The sequence below is a fragment of the Kwoniella dejecticola genome, chromosome 10, assembly GCF_000512565.2.
Source record: "Kwoniella dejecticola CBS 10117 chromosome 10, complete sequence".
NCBI classification, from domain to species: Eukaryota; Fungi; Basidiomycota; class Tremellomycetes; order Tremellales; family Cryptococcaceae; genus Kwoniella; species Kwoniella dejecticola.
This window is the reverse complement of record NC_089310.1, coordinates 305,734-323,526: the sequence shown is the minus strand read 5'-3', so window position 1 is coordinate 323,526 and position 17,793 is coordinate 305,734. Positions and strand designations below refer to the sequence as shown.

At 49.4% G+C, this 17,793-nt stretch overlaps 2 protein-coding genes across 2 annotated transcripts; one reads left to right on the top strand and one right to left on the bottom strand.

Moving 5' to 3' along the window:
- Window positions 1-112: 112 nt before the first annotated feature.
- Window positions 113-12,524, top strand: I303_107661 (uncharacterized protein; the record flags this gene model as incomplete). Its single annotated transcript, XM_065969631.1, has 15 exons — window positions 113-799; window positions 854-1,558; window positions 1,612-1,740; window positions 1,797-2,391; window positions 2,447-3,663; window positions 3,715-6,972; window positions 7,027-10,053; window positions 10,108-10,722; window positions 10,792-10,992; window positions 11,046-11,248; window positions 11,309-11,618; window positions 11,684-11,861; window positions 11,934-12,127; window positions 12,208-12,342; window positions 12,417-12,524. 15 exons carry the CDS (start codon window positions 113-115, stop codon window positions 12,522-12,524), a joined length of 11,562 nt encoding a protein of 3,853 aa, XP_065825703.1.
- A 283-nt stretch (window positions 12,525-12,807) lies between these two features.
- Window positions 12,808-17,344, bottom strand: I303_107660 (uncharacterized protein; the record flags this gene model as incomplete). Its single annotated transcript, XM_065969630.1, has 8 exons — window positions 12,808-12,908; window positions 12,968-13,226; window positions 13,319-14,784; window positions 14,843-14,926; window positions 14,987-15,171; window positions 15,228-16,301; window positions 16,363-16,589; window positions 16,655-17,344. 8 exons carry the CDS (start codon window positions 17,342-17,344, stop codon window positions 12,808-12,810), a joined length of 4,086 nt encoding a protein of 1,361 aa, XP_065825702.1.
- Window positions 17,345-17,793: the final 449 nt, after the last annotated feature.

Sequence of the window (17,793 nt, the reverse complement as noted above, 5' to 3'; positions counted from 1 at the left end):
GTATCCAATGGAACAACGATAGTTCACGACCTCCACTAATCGATTAACCGAAATCGACCCGGACCGGACAGTTTCTGGTCTACCTGGTTGACATTGACATTCCTTGATCAGTATGTCTTCATCAGCACCAGGACCATCGACGGGTCGAAATACACGGCCGCGCAAAGCATCTACGGCGTCTTCCCAAGCTCAAGCTCCAGCACCTGCCCCAACGGATACACCATCCCAACCACAAGCACAAGCTCAAGCGCAAACACCAGCAGCTGCAGCACCAGCAGCAGCACCAACAACACAACCCGCAGTACCACCCCTACCACCGCCGCAAGCACATGCTCAATCACAAACGCAAACGCCTGCACAAGCACATTCGCAAGCACAATTACCACCACAAGGACAAGCACAGACACAATCCCAGCCATCATTACAACCACAACCTCAAGCATCCTCGCAATCACAACCACTGGCACGACCACCAGCACAACCACCTTCGCATTCGCAGAACCAAACGCCGACACCGTCAGCCTCGGCTGTCGGTGGAGGTGTTAGCGTGCAACCGCCTTATTCCACAGGCAATGGGCCGTCGACCGTAGCTGACTGTGAATACATGGTCTCACAACTCCTAGAACCCGGTTTGAACCCCAGGAGAAAGCTCGAGCTTGCCTTCGAATTGAGAGATACAGCTGAGCAAACTAGAGAGTTTAGCTTTTACGAGAAATACCTAGCAATCTTCATACCAGCCTTGATCACCATCCTTGGGGATGAAAAATCTGTGACATTTGTTAAGGAAAATAGTGAGCAGGTAAGTGATGCCTCAACCTCAATCGGGGCCTGTCGAGCTCATAATCTTATTCAGCGGCTTCGTCATACTCTCATAGCTTTTCTTCAACGGCTACCTCACAATGAACCGCTGCGACATCACTTGAACTCGATCATGGATCTCTGTGTCAAGCTATTGAAAATAGAGAACGAGGAGAATGCCCTGCTGTGTATCAAAATCATGATAGATGGATTAAGGAGCAACAAGGAACAGATGGAGCCGTATATCGAGCCATTCTTAGATCTAGTCAAGCAGATGTACGCGAATACGAAGGCTGTGGTGGAAAAAGAATTTGGTCCGACTGGAAGTTTGTCCGCAACGACACCGGCCCCCGCACCAACTCCAGTAGCTCCTAAACCACCTATATCGGCTGGACCCAACCCTGCAGCCCCATCACCCAATCCAGCTACTCCTGCCAGTGACAATTCGGCGCAAGCTCAACCTGGACCACCTCAACCGCCTAATCCCCAACATACGATACTGCCGCATGCTCTTCACTCGCCCAAAGTGCTTACTGAATGCCCAATCGCGGTCGTATTGATTTTCCAGACTTACAAGCAGATCATGCAGACTGCGATGCTCGACTTTTACCCCTTGGTCATCGACAGCATCAAGATTCAGCCAGAACCGCAACGGTTGGCGCACGAAGAAGCACAGAAGAAGGGAGAGATCTTTGTCGGTATAGCTGATGGGATTATGAACCGGGAAATGTATGCTGAGTTGATCAAAGCTCAGGTAAAGGTGAGTCAGCTGGGTGGTCCGCGTTTATAATCAGAAAACTAATGTCTTTGTAGACTATGGCTTTCCTTGCTTATGTCTTGCGAGGGAACCAAGGGAACAACAAGGAATATGTCGATGTGTTTCCCGAAGCCTGTCTGCGATTACTTAGAGACTGTCCCCCGGAGGATGTGGGAACGAGGAAGGTATGTCCTTACATCTCGTTCGTACCGCATAGCATGCTCATAACCCGGTGCAATAGGAACTACTGGTCGCCACCCGACATATCCTCACCGTCGAATCTCGCTCATGCTTCATTCCTTATATCGATGTCCTGCTGGAGGAAAGAGTTCTAGTCGGTACTGGGGTCTCCAGTCGAGAATTGCTCCGCCCTTTGGCGTACTCAGTCGTCGCCGATCTGATACATCATGTCCGGAATGATTTACCATTATCGCAACTCACTCAGGTCGTCTACGTCTTTTCCTGCAATCTTAACGACTCTACCTTCAACAGCTCAATCCAAACCATGTGCGCCAAACTCCTCAACACTATCATCGACTCGATACATAGCAAAGCGGACAGTGACGAATTTGCCAGGATTGTCAAGGGGATATTTTTCACCTTTCTCGAGAAATTGACGGCGATGTCTGAAGCGCACGACAGGCTGCGAGCTATAGGTCTGCGGGACAAAGGCAAAGGCAAAGAAAAGGAGGAGGCCGATGGAGACGTTCGAATGGAAGATGAGGCGAAGAGCAATGCCGAGGACAGGATGCAGAATGGGTGGAGGGATATAGAACAAGCTATGCCGGTCCATTCTGTGGCATATGCTAATGAGTCACTGGAATCGTTCTGTCGAGGTGAGTTGAGGGCGTGTAGCGTCAGATTTCGGAAGCTAAAAGGCTTTCTGATTAGAATCCCGCTATCTGTTCAAAACACTTCTTCACACCTTCCGCACATTACTCACGTACACACGTCAAGGCGATAATCCAGCACCTCAACCGGACGGAGAGCTACTCAGCAAGTTCTTCGAACACAGTTTGAAATGCTTAGCCATATTCGACTTTATGGGCAGAGATCCTAGGGAACCGAAAGAAGCATTGGAGTTGCTTTCGCAGATTTTACTCCTGTTCGAGCCTCACGTCTTCGCAGAGGTGTGGACGAGTCATATGGCTTTTTTCAGCGAATTGGCCACAACGAATGCGCAGATCTTTCCAATCTTGCAGATGCTCATCACCCATGAAAGTGTATCGCATCAATTGGTCGCTATCCTCCTCAAACACCTCATGAATAACCTAGAGGGTCTCGGTACCATGGACAAGCACCAAGCAACGCTCACGTTGAAGATGTTCAAGATATCATTCTTAGCAATCAACACGTATATCGCCAATAACGAGGTTGTTTTGGTGCCGCACCTGCAGAAACTCATCATGAGCTCTTTCGAATACGCAGCCAAGTCTGAGGACCCATCTATGTATTACCAGATTCTCCGAGCGTTGTTCAGGTCGATAGGCGGGGGTAGATTCGAAGCGCTTTACAAGGAGGTGTTGCCGATATTACAAGAAATGCTGGATAACCTTTCCTATCTCCTTCAACATGCTGCGGATGATGGTCAACGGGATTTATTCGTCGAACTCACCTTGACGGTACCAGTGCGATTGACCAACCTACTGCCTCACCTCAGCTACCTGATGAAACCGCTTGTTCATGCCCTCGGTGCCGGACCCGATCTAGTCAGTCAAGGTCTCAGGACATTGGAATTATGTATCGATAATCTTACGGCCGAATTCCTTGATCCCACTATGGGCCCTGTCCTCCGTAGTCTCATGGCTGCTCTGCATAAACTGTTGAAACCGATACCGGCAAACCGAAATCATGCAAATGCGGCTCTCAAAATATTGGGCAAGCTCGGTGGAAGGAACAGGCGTTTCCAGGAAGTTGACACGGTTTTGGAGTTCGAACTTTTCGCGGATCGCTTGGTTGCCCCAATATCGTTCGATGGATCCCGACACCGGCTACAACTTGTTCCACTAATCAGTACCGCCAGTGCAACATTGAGAGACGAGGCTCAAGTCTTACGGGAAGATGGTCTGCAAGTCTTGATGTATTCCGCTTTGACTATATTCCAACATGTAAGCACACTAGCCATTTGTCAAGGCGCTCCGACTGATGACATCCCACAGGACGGACCATGTCCAGAGGGCAACGCCACTTTCCAGCGCGTGATGACCGGACTCTTCCTGGCATGCGGTCAACCGAAAATTGGCGACAAGGCATTAGAGTTTGTCCGAAACCTATGTCGAAGGGCTTTCGCATTGGAATTGGGACGAACGGAAAGCACCGACCCCAGCGCAAAGTCCTTCCCTGATCACTCCAAGAAGAGATTCTTGCCCCTGACCAATGCCCTTTCCGATTGCTTTGTTGCTACGCTTCATGACTCGAAACCCTCGGAAAGACCGGGTCTCAGCGACTTACTAGCAACGATAGTCACCGATTTCAAAGATCTAGCTCATAGCCCCACATTCGCCGGTAAAGTCGATGGATCGAGATCCTTCGAACGAATGGTCGCCTTCTTGGCCCATCGGTTGGTCAGTCTATGCCATGAAGAAGACTGGTCAAAGAAAATGGCAGGAGTAACAGCTATGTCTGCGTTTGTCCATAAGATCGATCTCAGTAGGAAGATGATCATAGACCTCGAATTAGACTTTGTCAGGGCGTTGTTATTCTGCTTGAGAGATGCTCCGAAGGACACGCCTAAATCCTCTGAAGAAGTCATCGTCCTCATCAAGCACCTGATCGATACATGTCAGTCGCAGGAAGACGGCAAACCCAGACTAACACGTCTCGTCGAGACCCTGGTGGCGGAGTTGAACAGCCAAAGTCCGTTGGCCCGCCGAGCATCCCAAGAATGTATCGAAAAATTAGCAGAAGTCACCAATCAATCGGTCCCCGATCTCATAACAGGAGTCGCGAAAGCCAAATTACTCAACACCGAACATGGTCCAATTTATTCTAAACCTCTTCGAGCATTACCGTTTGCGATGCAAGTAGCCAACATCAACGCGGTCACTTACCTGATGGATCTTCGACCATCAGTGCCTGATACATCAGAGGAGTTCACCAGGTTGTTGCACGAAACCTTAGCTTTGGCAGATGTCGACGACGCCAACTTGATCAGCAAACCTGCTACGCACAAGCAAGAAGACTGGCTCAAGAAACTCAGAATATCTTGCCTGAAGTTGCTGAAATCCGCGATGGCAGCTCCTGATTTCCTTACCAAACCCAATCTGACGCAACTTCGAGCTAGAATAATACAAGTCTACTTCAAGCATGTATACTCGACCAACCCGGACATAGTAGATGTCGCGCACGAGGGTCTGCGAGATGTGCTCCAACAGCAGAATAAGCTGCCAAAGGATGTGCTTCAACAAGGCCTTCGACCTATTTTGGTGAACCTCGCTGATGCTAAAAGACTGAGCGTATCCGGATTAGATGGACTAGCCAGGTTCTTAGAGCTTTTGACAAATTACTTCAAGGTCGAGATCGGTACCAAGCTATTAGACCACTTCAAAATCCTCGGTGACGAGAACATGCTACAACAAGCCGCTTTCTCGCCACTTGATGATAATCCCGATATTTCAAGAATGGCTCGATTGGTCAATATCTTCCGCCTACTCCCTGCCAATGCGATCACGTATTTGAATGATCTCGTAGCCGAAGTCGTGAGAGTAGAGGCAATCCTACATCAATCTGTCCCGGGGCCATTTACCGAGAATCTCGGTAAATACCTGAACAGGTACTATCAAAGTGGCGCGCAAAATTTGATAGATAACATCAAGGATCCAAGATATATATGGACATACCGAAACATCATCGCTTCAGGTTGCGCACCTAAACTAGTTGAGGAGCTGGCGACGAAGAGCGAAACGTTGTGTCAACTATGTTTTGGGCAACCGGAGGACAATGATACGGTCCTACCAGGATTATACCTGATCAGAGAGTTGTCAAGAGTCTCTGCGACTTGGTTGATCGACGATAATTCAGCCGGCGAACCTGCTTTAGAACCCCTTGTCAGAGTCTGGAGAATCATCGTGTCGAAGTCCAGAGATCCGAAGTCGGACATGACGAGCTACCACTATCAACAAATACCCTCATTGCTGCTCGAGATGTTGATGACAAGTCTGAAAAATCAACGACATGTGGCGCTCCTCTTCCATGTTGTGGAAGCATATGAAGTTCGAGCTTCTTTCGAACGATCTCACGTGTCCTTCTTCCTCTACCAACAAGTTGCTTTGGTCGATGACCTGCCACACAGGAAGGAGATCATCGAGTACTTCTTCGACCTATACGAGCAAGAGTCGGTCTCGTGGGCCTTCAAAACCAACGCCCTCCGAGTCATCATCAACCCCACTTTACGGGTGCACTTCTCTCGACCCAACGCCGATCAAAGTATAATATCCCCTCAATTGGTTTCCAAGATAGGCAATCTAATCTGGAGACCGCTCGCAGCCACGGCTGCTGCCAAACATAGGGAGGACACTCACTTGATCGAGATCTTCGCTCTTACCACTCTTCTTGTACATCATTGTAGCGCAAAGGTCAACGAAGCGCGAAAGGAGATCTTCAAGCTTGCTTGGATGGGAATTAACTTGCTCGAGCCGACGGTCAAGCTCATGGCGTACGTCTTAGCAGCGAGGTTCATGGCGACTTTCGAAACACCGGTCAAATTTGTGCGACTCACTTGGACGGGTGTGTTGCGTTTGAAGGAAACGGATAATCGAACCTTGTATCGACTAGCTATCGACACACTCGCAGCATCCTTGGCCATCAGAGATCCACCGCCAGCATCCGGTATACCAGAATGGGCTAAACTGCTCCGCACTGTCTTGATCGAAGAAGGACATGCCACCAATCAGTTGGTTACCGTGTGTGAGCTGCTGGTCAACCACCCGGACTTGTTCTACGATTACCGAGAATTATACGTGCCTCACGTGGCCCATTCACTGTCGAAGTTAGCATTTGTGCAAGCTGCAACTCCTGAACTGAAGAAGCTTACCGTGGATATTGTAGAGTTGATCTTCAATTGGGAGAAAAGACGAATGGCTGCTAGAGACGCTGAGAATATGGCTATGGATGTCGATGGGTCCGGGCCCAAACGAACAGGAGATCATCTCACAGAACAATCTCCGGTCAAACGACAACGGGTTGACCGAGCAGGAACGGCTGTATCGGGAAGCAGTGGAGGTGGTTGGGCTGCACCTGGTCAAGTCAGGGAACTCATGACTGCTCATTTGCTGAGATTGGTTTCCACCTCTTCCGAGTCCGTCACTCGAAATGGTCTCACTCGAAGAGCTCTGGATCTGTTCAAGGAGATTTTGGGACCGAAGGGATTACCCAATGTTCATGTCAAACTCGGTTTCTTCCAAAGGACCATGACTCAGGTGAGTTTTGCCAGTCGTTTGAGCGATCTGAGCTGATTTTTCGGGGCGACGCAGGATATCAATGACAATACACGTACTACCGTCGCCAACTCTACCGAGGTGATCGCTGCCGCCGCTGCTGTACGAGACTCGCATTGGGTCAGGGCAAACTTGGGTCTACTTTCCAAACTATTGGAGAAAGTGTGGGTATCTGACGAGACGGAATTGCACGAAGTGGTCGCTCCCTTGACGGAAGATCTTTTCGCTGAGATGCCTGCGGACGAGAATGCGGAATCTGATCCCGAACCCAAAGCCCTCTTTGCTTTCGTCCAAAATGCCGTCAACGAAGGTCTATCCTCCAGCCTCAAGTCCAGCTCAAACTTGCCCGGAACATTGTTTGTGTTGCGGTCATGGCTCAAAACCCATCCCAAAGTACTTCAGTCCGAAGCGGTGAGCTCTGCTCTGCTCAAGGTTTTAGGCAGTCTCGTCAAGGTGCATACGGGAAACCTCAATGCTCCAGCACAAGGCAACGATCCCGACCCTACCGCCAAACTCATCATTTCCGTCCTAAATATCGTACGAGATCGCGCGGGTGACCTTCGAGAACAGCGAAAACACCTATACAGCATCATCACAACCCTTGTCGAGCGATCACTCAGCACAGCCCTCTGTCGATATGTGCTTCACTTGATCAGACATTGGGTAATTGAGGACAATGAAGGAGCTGCGCACGGAAAGGAGAAAGCTGGAATAATACTCCGAATGCCGGTCTTTGAACAAAGGGATGATGCTCTTTTCCAAGAATACCTCGATGTCATATACGAAATCTACGAAGACGACAGACTACGAGGTACAGACATCACTCATCGATTAGAACCTGCTTTCTTGCTTGGTACCAAGTCCAAGAACGCAGTCCAACGAACGAAATTCCTCGACAAACTCGAACAGAGTCTACCTAGAAGCCTCGATGGTAGATTGCAATACCTCTATTCTTTGCAGAATTGGGATACTTTGGCGGACTGTTATTGGATCCCACAAATTTTGAGCCAGATTCTTGGTATCGCCGATCATGAACAGAGACTTGTTCGCAAACCCTCCACTACCTTGCTGGAATCCGACCCGATCATGGATATGGCGCAGAAAGCTACCGTCAGCGATATCGTCTCGCCCGCTCGAAATCTCATCCACCTCGATGATCATCTCGCTGATAAGCTGTGGATCGATATCTTTCCCATGTGCTGGTCGTCCCTGACTCGCGCCCAGCAAACGGCATTTACCCCTTACATCGTCAAACTCCTCTCAAAGGAATATCTCAGGAAACAAGTGGAAATGCGACCCAATGTAGTGCAGACTTTCCTCGATGGCATCCTGGCTTGCAAGCCTCCTGTAACCCTTCCACCGCTTCTCGTCAAATACCTCGCCAAAACCTACAACGCTTGGTATGCTGGCTTCGAGATTCTTACGAGACTCACGGATATATACCGGGCGGATGACGGGTTGCGAGAAAGCTGTGCTAATGCCTTGAGTGAGCTCTACGCTGAGCTCTGCGAAGAAGACATGTTCTATGGCTTGGCTCGAAGTCGATGTGTCTTCCCTGAGACCACAGCCGCACTCACTTACGAGCAGAATGGTCTATGGCCGAAAGCGATCGAGCTCTACGAACAAGCTCAAATCAAAGCTCGGACCCATCTGTTACCTTTCACCGAAGAAGAATACTGTTTCTGGGAGGATCATTGGATCTTGTCGGCGCAGAAGCTGCAGAACTGGGAAAACCTTACGGAATTAGCTCGAGTGGACCAAGATGCCGACTTGCTTTTGGAATGCGCCTGGAGACTTTCAGACTGGACTTCGCCTGACCGAGACATGATTGATCAGAACATCGCTCGGATCGCTGATATCCCTACTCCGCGACGAAAAACATTCGAGGCATTCACATCTCTTCTTCGATCTCACCTCGCGCGCGAGCCGCCCAACGAATTCTCCAGAGTGCTTGACGAAGCTCAACAGGTCACCCTTCGAAAATGGGTCAGCTTACCTACGAATATCACCAACGCTCATCTTCCTCTGCTACAGATGTTCCAGCAATGCGTCGAGCTCACAGAGGCTGCTCAAGTGTTCGACAGTCTTCAGATGACGAATCAACAGAACCTTGAGATGAGGTGTAACAGCGATCTCAAGACCATCTTCACCACTTGGCGAGACCGACTGCCCAACTTCTGGGATGACATCAGCGTTTGGAGCGATCTTCTCGCATGGCGTCAACACGTCTTCCAAGCTGTTACCAGGGTTTACCACCCCTTGATTCCACCCGGAGATACCGCTACCTACGGGTACAGAGGGTTCCACGAAACCGCATGGATGATCAACAGATTCGGCGAAGTCGCCAGAAGACATGGTCTGCTAGATGTTTGCAGCGTCTCGCTCAACAAGATCTACATGTTACCGAACATCGAGATATCCGAAGCATTCCTTAAATTGCGAGAACAAGCGTTATGTTTCTTCCAGAAACCCGACAAGTTCAACGATGGTTTGGATAATATTTCTACCACCAACCTGATGTACTTTGCTCCACCTCAAAAAGCAGAATTCCTGACGCTCAAAGGAATGTTCATTTCTAGATTAGGGCAAAACGAAGAAGCCAATGCTGAATTCGCACATGCCATTCAGATGGACATGAATTTACCCAAAGCTTGGGCGGAATGGGGCAGATTCAACGATAAGTTGTACAGGGATCGACCAGAGAATGTGCCAGGGCCGCCTCCAGAACCCGAACAAGGTAAACCGAAGATGACGGATGAACAGTGGCAAGAGAATTATGCGAACGATCGAGCCATCTTAGCTTCAAGTGCTGTATCGTGTTACCTCCAAGCTGCTGGTTTGTACAACAACCACAAGTCCCGTGGACTGCTTCTGAGAGTACTTTGGCTGCTTGGTCTGGACGATAGTAGGAACACCATCTCGAAGGCCTTCGAAAATTACAAAGGAGATTTAGTTATCTGGTACTGGATAACTCTCATTCCGCAATTGCTCATGTCTCTCTCGCATCGAGAAGCCAAACAAGCTAGGCTTTTACTATTGCGAATCGCCAAGCAATTCCCTCAGGTGAGTCTTCATAATACTAATTTAGCAAGCGATCGCTGAAAATCTGCGAATTAGGCTTTGTTCTTCCACTTGAGGGTATCAAGGGAAGATTTCGTCGGCGTGAAGAAACAGCAAATGCAATCGCGAGCTGCGGCTCAACGAAGAGCTGATGCTCAGGCCAAAGCTGCCGCGGCTAACGCTGCTGCAGCCGCTGAAGCCGCCGCCGAGAGTAGACCCACAGAAGAAAATAAGGAAGGTGTCAAATCGGAACAACAGCAACCGAATGGCGATTCAGACACCCCTACTGCGAATGGAAACCAGCCAAGCGGCCCACAACAAGCTAACGGAGGACCGAATGGCGTGGCAAACGGAAATGGCCAAATGGCACCCCCAGCTCAACTTCCGCCTCCCCCTCGACAACCGTGGGATCACGTTGATGAGATCATGAATATGCTCAAGACTGCCTTCCCGCTTCTGGCATTGACGATGGAGAAGATGGTGGATCAAATATCCCTTCGGGCCAAACCTAATCCCGACGAAGACATCTATCGATTCTTCTCCGCTCTCTTAGCTGATGCGATGCAGCAATGGGGCGGAAGAGGTGGTTTACCCAATGATGATGGGGAATTGAATGCTCAGACAAAGGATAACCTAGCTAAATTCGCTACTAATCTCAATGGCGATCTCAAGGTCAGTCGCCTCATTGCCTGTATTTTTGTAAGCGTCAGAGCAAGACTGATTGTCCTTGTGGTTTTACAGGCTTCGATCGAGAAGGACTTCATGAAGGATATGCCGAAGTTGAGGGAATACATCAAACGATTACAGCAATGGAGGGATTATTACGAGAAGAACCTCGATGCTAGGCCGAAAGTACAACCGCTTGATCAAGGTGGTTGCAACTTGACGGAATTCCATCATACGAAATTTGATGATGTCGAGATCCCAGGTCAATATGTTCATGTGAGTAAAGCAATGCACATTGGACGCAATCAGGTTATTGACAACTTGTTTAGCATGTCGACCAAGGTGAAGAATTCATCAAGATTGCTCGATTCGCACCGAAAGCCGAACTTGGCCGAGGACATGGTCACTGTTTCAGACGGATCACAATGATTGGTAATAACGGTACATCTTACACCTTCCATGTGCAGATGCCCGCTGCACGACATTGTAGAAGGGAAGAACGTCTCACCCAACTATTCAGGATCATGAACAGGTAAGCATATCCCTGTGGAATCTTGAGTGGATCCCGACTAAACATGTACCTGGTTTTCAGTGTGTTAAAGAAGAGGAAGGAGTCTCGTCGAAGGAATCTACAGTTCCATCTACCGACAGCGACTCCGCTCGCGCCCCAACTTCGACTGGTTCAGGCCGATTCATCCTATGTCAGCTTACAAGACATCTTCGAAGATTTCTCCGCTTCGAAAGGAATGTCAAGGGAGGATACCACCCTTGCGTACTTCGACAGGATCAAGCAACTCCATGATCCTGCTATCCCAAGGAATGATCCTAGATTCTCGCAACTCAAGGCAGAGGTCATGGAAGAGATCCAGACCAAGATGGTGCCGGAAAACATCATGACAAATGTGAGTCGGCGCTCAAAACGAAAAGAGTTGTTGACTAGTAACAAAATGCTGACGGAGGTGCACAGTATATGATCCGTACGATGGATAATCCTGAATCTCTCTGGTTGATGAGAAAACAATTCGCCTTGCAAACTGCTACGACCATGTTCCTCACCTACGTATGCTGTTTGAGTAATCGAACACCATCGAGGTTCTATATCAGCCGAAAGACTGGTTTGATGTATATGACCGAAATCCTACCTGGTATGTCCACCTCAATCCTGTAGCGTGACCATAGATGACTGACGCAAAATCACTTGGACATGGACTCGATAGCTTTCGCCCCTGGTCAACCGTTGATTGCATCCCAAGAACAAGTACCGTTCCGACTCACCCCCAACATGCAAAACTTCATCACCCGAATCGGTATCGAGGGAGTCGTCACTGCTGCTTGTACCGCGATAGCCAGGTGTCTAACTCAGCCCGAGTTTGATCTATCCGGCACCCTCTGCTTGTTTGTCCGAGATGAGGTAAGTCATCACATCAATTCACTACTTCTCGCTTTCCGATTAGCTTGTGTTGCCGTTGCTGATGCCAAATTACCGATCAGCTGCTCATCTGGCATAATACGTACATGAAGGATGCTCGACAAGACAGTCCATTGATCAATCACGTATATAAGAATGTCGACAACTTCATCCGCCGAGCTGGAACGATGGGATATATCGGCGAGAACAAAGATAAGGTATGTCGAGCTCAATAACTGATTAATTCCGCGACCCTGTACCAGACCTAGACTAATTTGCTACGGCTTGACAGGCACCCAACGCTTCACCTGCTGTGCACGCCATTGTGACCCTAATCTCGCAAGCGACTGCCCCGTTAAACCTCGCTCAAATGAACGAGACCTACATGGCCTGGTTCTAATCCTATTTCGCTTTCATCCCCCTTCCCTTTCTGAGTCTCTATTCTATTCTGGTCACTTATGTTTCCACAGACTGCTCTCTTCGTTCGTCGGTAACTTTTTCAAGTATGTTTATATGATTGAAAACAGAATTTACATATAATGTGTTGTAATCAGTACGTGCGATCGGTAGAAGCATATATGCATTGTGAATATACGTATATATATATATATATCCTCCCTCTCGATGGATAAGCCATTGGATATCCTCTGATACGCACGGTAGGCTGACTGGTCTCCGTTGCTTTATTGATGGTTTCTCTGAAGGTCCGCTACGATATTGCCCAACCTCCTATAATCTCGCAACAAAGCGCCGATCTCAGAAATCTTGATATCTCCAACTTCACCTATGACACCACTATAATAAGCCTAAATTTCTGCAGAAAGGGGGAAAGGTAGAACTTACAATGCATGAATCTGTCTAAAGGTCCGTCATTCTCGCTGAGGGATACACCCGAATGATCCTTCGTAAGGGGTAAAGAGGAAATACTGCCTCTTGGCGAATTCGAATGCGACTTGACCAAATCCAAGTGGTTACTACTCAACAGAGAGCCCCGCCTCGTATGACCATGGGCTGTGCTTTCTTGATTGGCCGGTGAATGAGATGAAGAAGGTAATGAGGATGATATCGAACGAGGTGTTAGATTCGCCAGGAATGTCGATGCCTTTGCAAAAATCACACAAGTATATCAGCTTTTTGCGAAATGATATCACGATGCCGGAAAGAAAAGTCATGATCGCCACACGAGACACTCACTTTACTCGGAACAGGATTCGATGTAGTCTCGGCATTTGAACTCTTGCTATCACCCTCAGTGACATTGGGCGCATTGGCAGGACTGCTCAATCTTCCTAATACACCTATCGAGGCTAATCTGTTACTCAAACTAACCCTTTCCTTGGTGTCTTTCTCTTCCTTGTCTTTACCATTATTTCCTTCTTTAAGTGAATCTTTACCTTCTTTCTCGGTCCGACTCGCTTCACCCGTATTACCATCTTCATCTTCTTCATCCTCGGTCTCGTCCTCTTCGGAGGAATAGTAATCATTCGATCGTTCCTTGATGGAAGCTGGCCTAGAGTTAGACGAAACCTCCTGCAATTCTTGATTGCCGCCCCAAACTTGTTCGGACGCTCTCGAATTGGCTCGAGACCGATTTCGAGCGGCGGCAGCAGCAGCAATCGATGCGACACTGGCAGTGACGCTTGCAAGCGAGAACGTCGAGGCGCCTCTGGGTCTCATACCTGGTCGGGGTCCATTCACGCTACCGTCCGCCGAAGCCGGTTCCCCTTCTTCAGTTGCGTTTGGGTTAGTACCCATTAACCCCCTGAGAGCGGTCCATGAGGAATCCATCACTCCGGTGATTACTTTATTGGCGGATCCAGCTGCCGTACCGGCCAATTCACCGACTTGGAATACCCGGCCTCTCAGTCGGGAGGAGGCAGATGCTATTGACGCCGCATCTGCATTGCTGTCATCGAGGTAATTCAGACCGATCGGCGACAGGTCGGCTATTGACATCACTCGATCCGATTCACCGCCCAATCCCAACTCTACCAGATCGACATGCTCGAGGAATTCGACAACGGCGGTCAGATTAACGATGGCGTAGCTCGCTTCGCCTGTCAGGCAGATTGCCGAGCGGTATCGGCGGAGATACATCAGTTGGGAAGCCAATTGAGCTGGATTCGATTTAACGACAGAAAAGATGATTATAGGGAGTATGAGATCGGCTCCGGAAGTAGTGGGCTTATTGGTGTTCACGCTTGCTGCCTTTGGTGGAGGTATGGACGTATTCGAAGACCTCGAAGCGTCGCGACTCATAGCAGGTGTAAGTGTCATGACAGAGTCCGACATCGCTTCTTGTAATCGATCCTCCTCTGTATTAGAAGCCGGTTGGTTTGCTGAGTCAGAGAGCATAAGCTCAGGTACCGAAGGCGATTTTTCGACTTTCGGCCGTGGTGTGGCTTCTACTTCGGTTGACAGCACATTGAGAGGATCCGACGACTCGGACAGAGCGGGGGAGGAATCGTTGTCATTGCGGAAAGGTGAGGGCTTCTTGGCGGGTGAGGACGAAGACGATCGGTTCTCCGGTGTCCTTATGGTGGGAAGTTCAGCTTGTGCTGGGCTGCCATCTATCATTATCTCTGAGTCATCCCCTTGGGGCGCCCTGTAAGGCTCGCCTTCTGGCCGCAATTCAACGTTTGGCAATACAGCAAGACCGTCTATGAATGGGCATCAAGTGAGTTTCGTGTTCCCTGAAGCTCAGTGAGATGCACTTACCGACAACCAGCTTATGCGCTCTGATCAGCACTGTCGCCTTGTCTTTGGGTGTCAGACAATCGCTCCCAGACAGACGTTGGAGCTCTGCTGATGGTCAGCACAGAGTCAAGTGCAGATACTGTCCAAGCACCCATTTGGCCTTACCTTCACCCACAGCATCTACGATATCTACAAGACCACTGGCGATTGTTCCTTTGGGTTCTTCGCCCTCAGGCTGCGTTATCAAGCCAAGGTGATCTAGCGACAAGTCCAACATATTCAGAGCTGCTATGCGCGAAGCAAGCGCTTCATCGTGTCTTGCATCATCCGATTCGAGTGGCGAGAACAGCCTGTGACAAGCATCAGCCTACCGATAGAAAGCCACTGAGCGGCACAGAAACCTCACCTGTTGTAAAGCAATCTGCACACTACTGCTTCGACCTTCTCAGTACCATCGCTAGCTTCCTGCTCTATCAATTCTTCCCTGTCCAACTTCGCTTTATCCCTTTTTTCCTTCGTGGTTTCATCAGTGCCTTCGTTGGTCATACCCTGCCCATGGCTGTGGGTTCTTCCCCACGTTGCATGTCCGCTGCTCTTCCTCTTCAGCCCATCCTGACTTTCAGAGCGATAGTGCGAAATTAGATCGTCATATATGCCCTCGATGAAATCTTGCAATCGTTCTCCAGTTGTGGTCGGATCGTAGAAATCCAGTATAGCTATATTATCGTTCTCGTGCCCCTTGCTACCCTTTAGGATTTCGTTCCCATGGGCAGCAGGACATGCATTGGCTAAGACGAGCTTGACGACTTTGTCTATGACCTTGTCAGGTAGTCTTGCAAGCACTTCTCGAATGTGAAGGCGGATCGCTTTGGTCAGCGATTTATGAGTTTCATGATACCTGATAGGCCTTGAAACGGTATAAGCTGTAACTTGGTATCCTTCTCCATGAGCCAAGGAGAGAGAAGCGGTGTCGGAGAGGATGGATGCAGTCTCTGCCTGATCGAGAGCAAGGAGAGAAGCGGGTTTAGGACTTGATGGCGACGGTGAGGTTGGTCGACTTCGTGCCGGTGAGAGCGGTCGGTCAGGTGTAAGAGTATTATCTGTCTTGTGACTGGGAGATAAGGGCACCGGAGGATGAACGCTGGAAGGCGAAGAGCTGAGCGCGGGTGTTGGAGTGGTGGAGACGCTGCCGAAGAGGGAAGCAAAAGGATTGATTCGACCTAGTTTACCTGGAGGTGGTTTGTCCTTGTCCTTTTCCACCGTGTTGATCACTGAGCTGCTTTTTGACGGAGGTGGAAAGGGTAATACAGCTGTATCCTTAGAAACTGTGAACGTCGGGAAGGACGAAGAGGAGGTCGACGGTGAATATATATGTGTAGGTCGTAGGGTGGATAGCACGCTTTGCCGGGTTGCAGCATCACGCAAATCCCGAATCAGAGGAGAATCGAATGGAACTGTAGATTCAAACGTTATGACATCCCTGAAGTGCCTAATCAGCTTGTGTGTCTATACAAGTGTGAGTTGTGAAGCAATTGACCTACTCCTTGGTTGTACCGATTAGACCTGATAGAGTGACAAAGACACTCGAACTATCTGACAGAGCAGATTGCTCATCACTCGAACCTGCCGGCGCGTTTCCAGGCTGTTTCGATGTAAAAGAGGAAGAGGCAAGCGGTAAGGGCGGAGCTATGAAAGCGACATGATCTCGCAGTGTTTGGGGTGTCATTGGAAGGGATGATGAGGGTGTTGTGGGGAGAAGAAGGACTGCCTGTCATGATTCATCTCAGTCATTGGGTCTGCTCTATTTCTCTCACGCCTTCACGAGCCACATACCTTGCCCCCCATCAGTATTCGTAATAGCTCTCCCCAATCTCCACCTTCCCCTGCTTTCGCCCTACCAAGTTGTCCTTTGTCAAAGATAGCGTCTATCATTGACATCCCCATACTGCCATTACCTAAGCCTATTCTCTGTGCAGCAGCTTTGAGACTCTGTATTTGTAATCTGCTGGTCAAGGAGGATGACCCTGCGAGGTTGGGAGCTGCAGATGAGGCTGATGAGTCGATTTGCACGGATGTCTCAGATGTCGAAGGGGGTAGTGCGAATGTCGTGGAAGTGGAGGTCGACGTAGTTGGTGGCGCTGAGACTATGGTTGTTGGCGTGACTGGTGAGGTAGACACGACTGGGTTGGAAGGCTGTAGTGTAGGTGAAGCAGTACCTGATGGACCAAAGATACTGGTCGCACTACCTGTCGAACCGATCCCGCCGCCATGACGCTGCCGAGGTTTATAAGGGAGATTTGTCAGTTCCGCAGGACCTCCTTTAGATGACCATGATCCGCTGCTCCTGTGGGTTAGATGAGGAGCAGAAGAGTCAGAGCTAGCTGACTCGGCACTAGGGAGATTGAGCGAGGATGTTGATGCTCCCAACAATGGATGGGTCAGGGTTTCGTTTGACGGCCGACTACGGGAGGCTCGACCAAGACTCAGAGAAGAGAACAGGCTTGGCTTGGGTTGGTCCGACATGGTGTCCTCGAGGTAGCGAACTCTATCCCGTCAACGCCCTGCACCCACTTAAATGATACAGGTCTAGGCTCTCGAGGCTACGCTGAATGTTCTTGAATGCTGGAGACACATGTGACAAGCGCGTACTTGAAAATCACCATTCTTATTTACGCATTCACGCATATTTCCATGACAATGAGACGAGGTTGAGCATGATGACGTGAACCACGTGGGCAGATAACGCAAACAAGTAGGCATGCGTAAGTCCTTGCTGCTTGTGGACAAGCCTAGCTGCATGTAACAGCAGGTACCTGGCCGGCACCCTTCCGGGCCGATATGGATCTCGGTAACTAACGGTCGCTGCTTTAAGTGTCCAAGAATCCACCTGGAGAGGACAGTATATATATAGACTCAGTCAATTGCTCGAAGTCTTGTCTCTTCTTCTCAAGCTCCCGAGACTGCTAGCATCG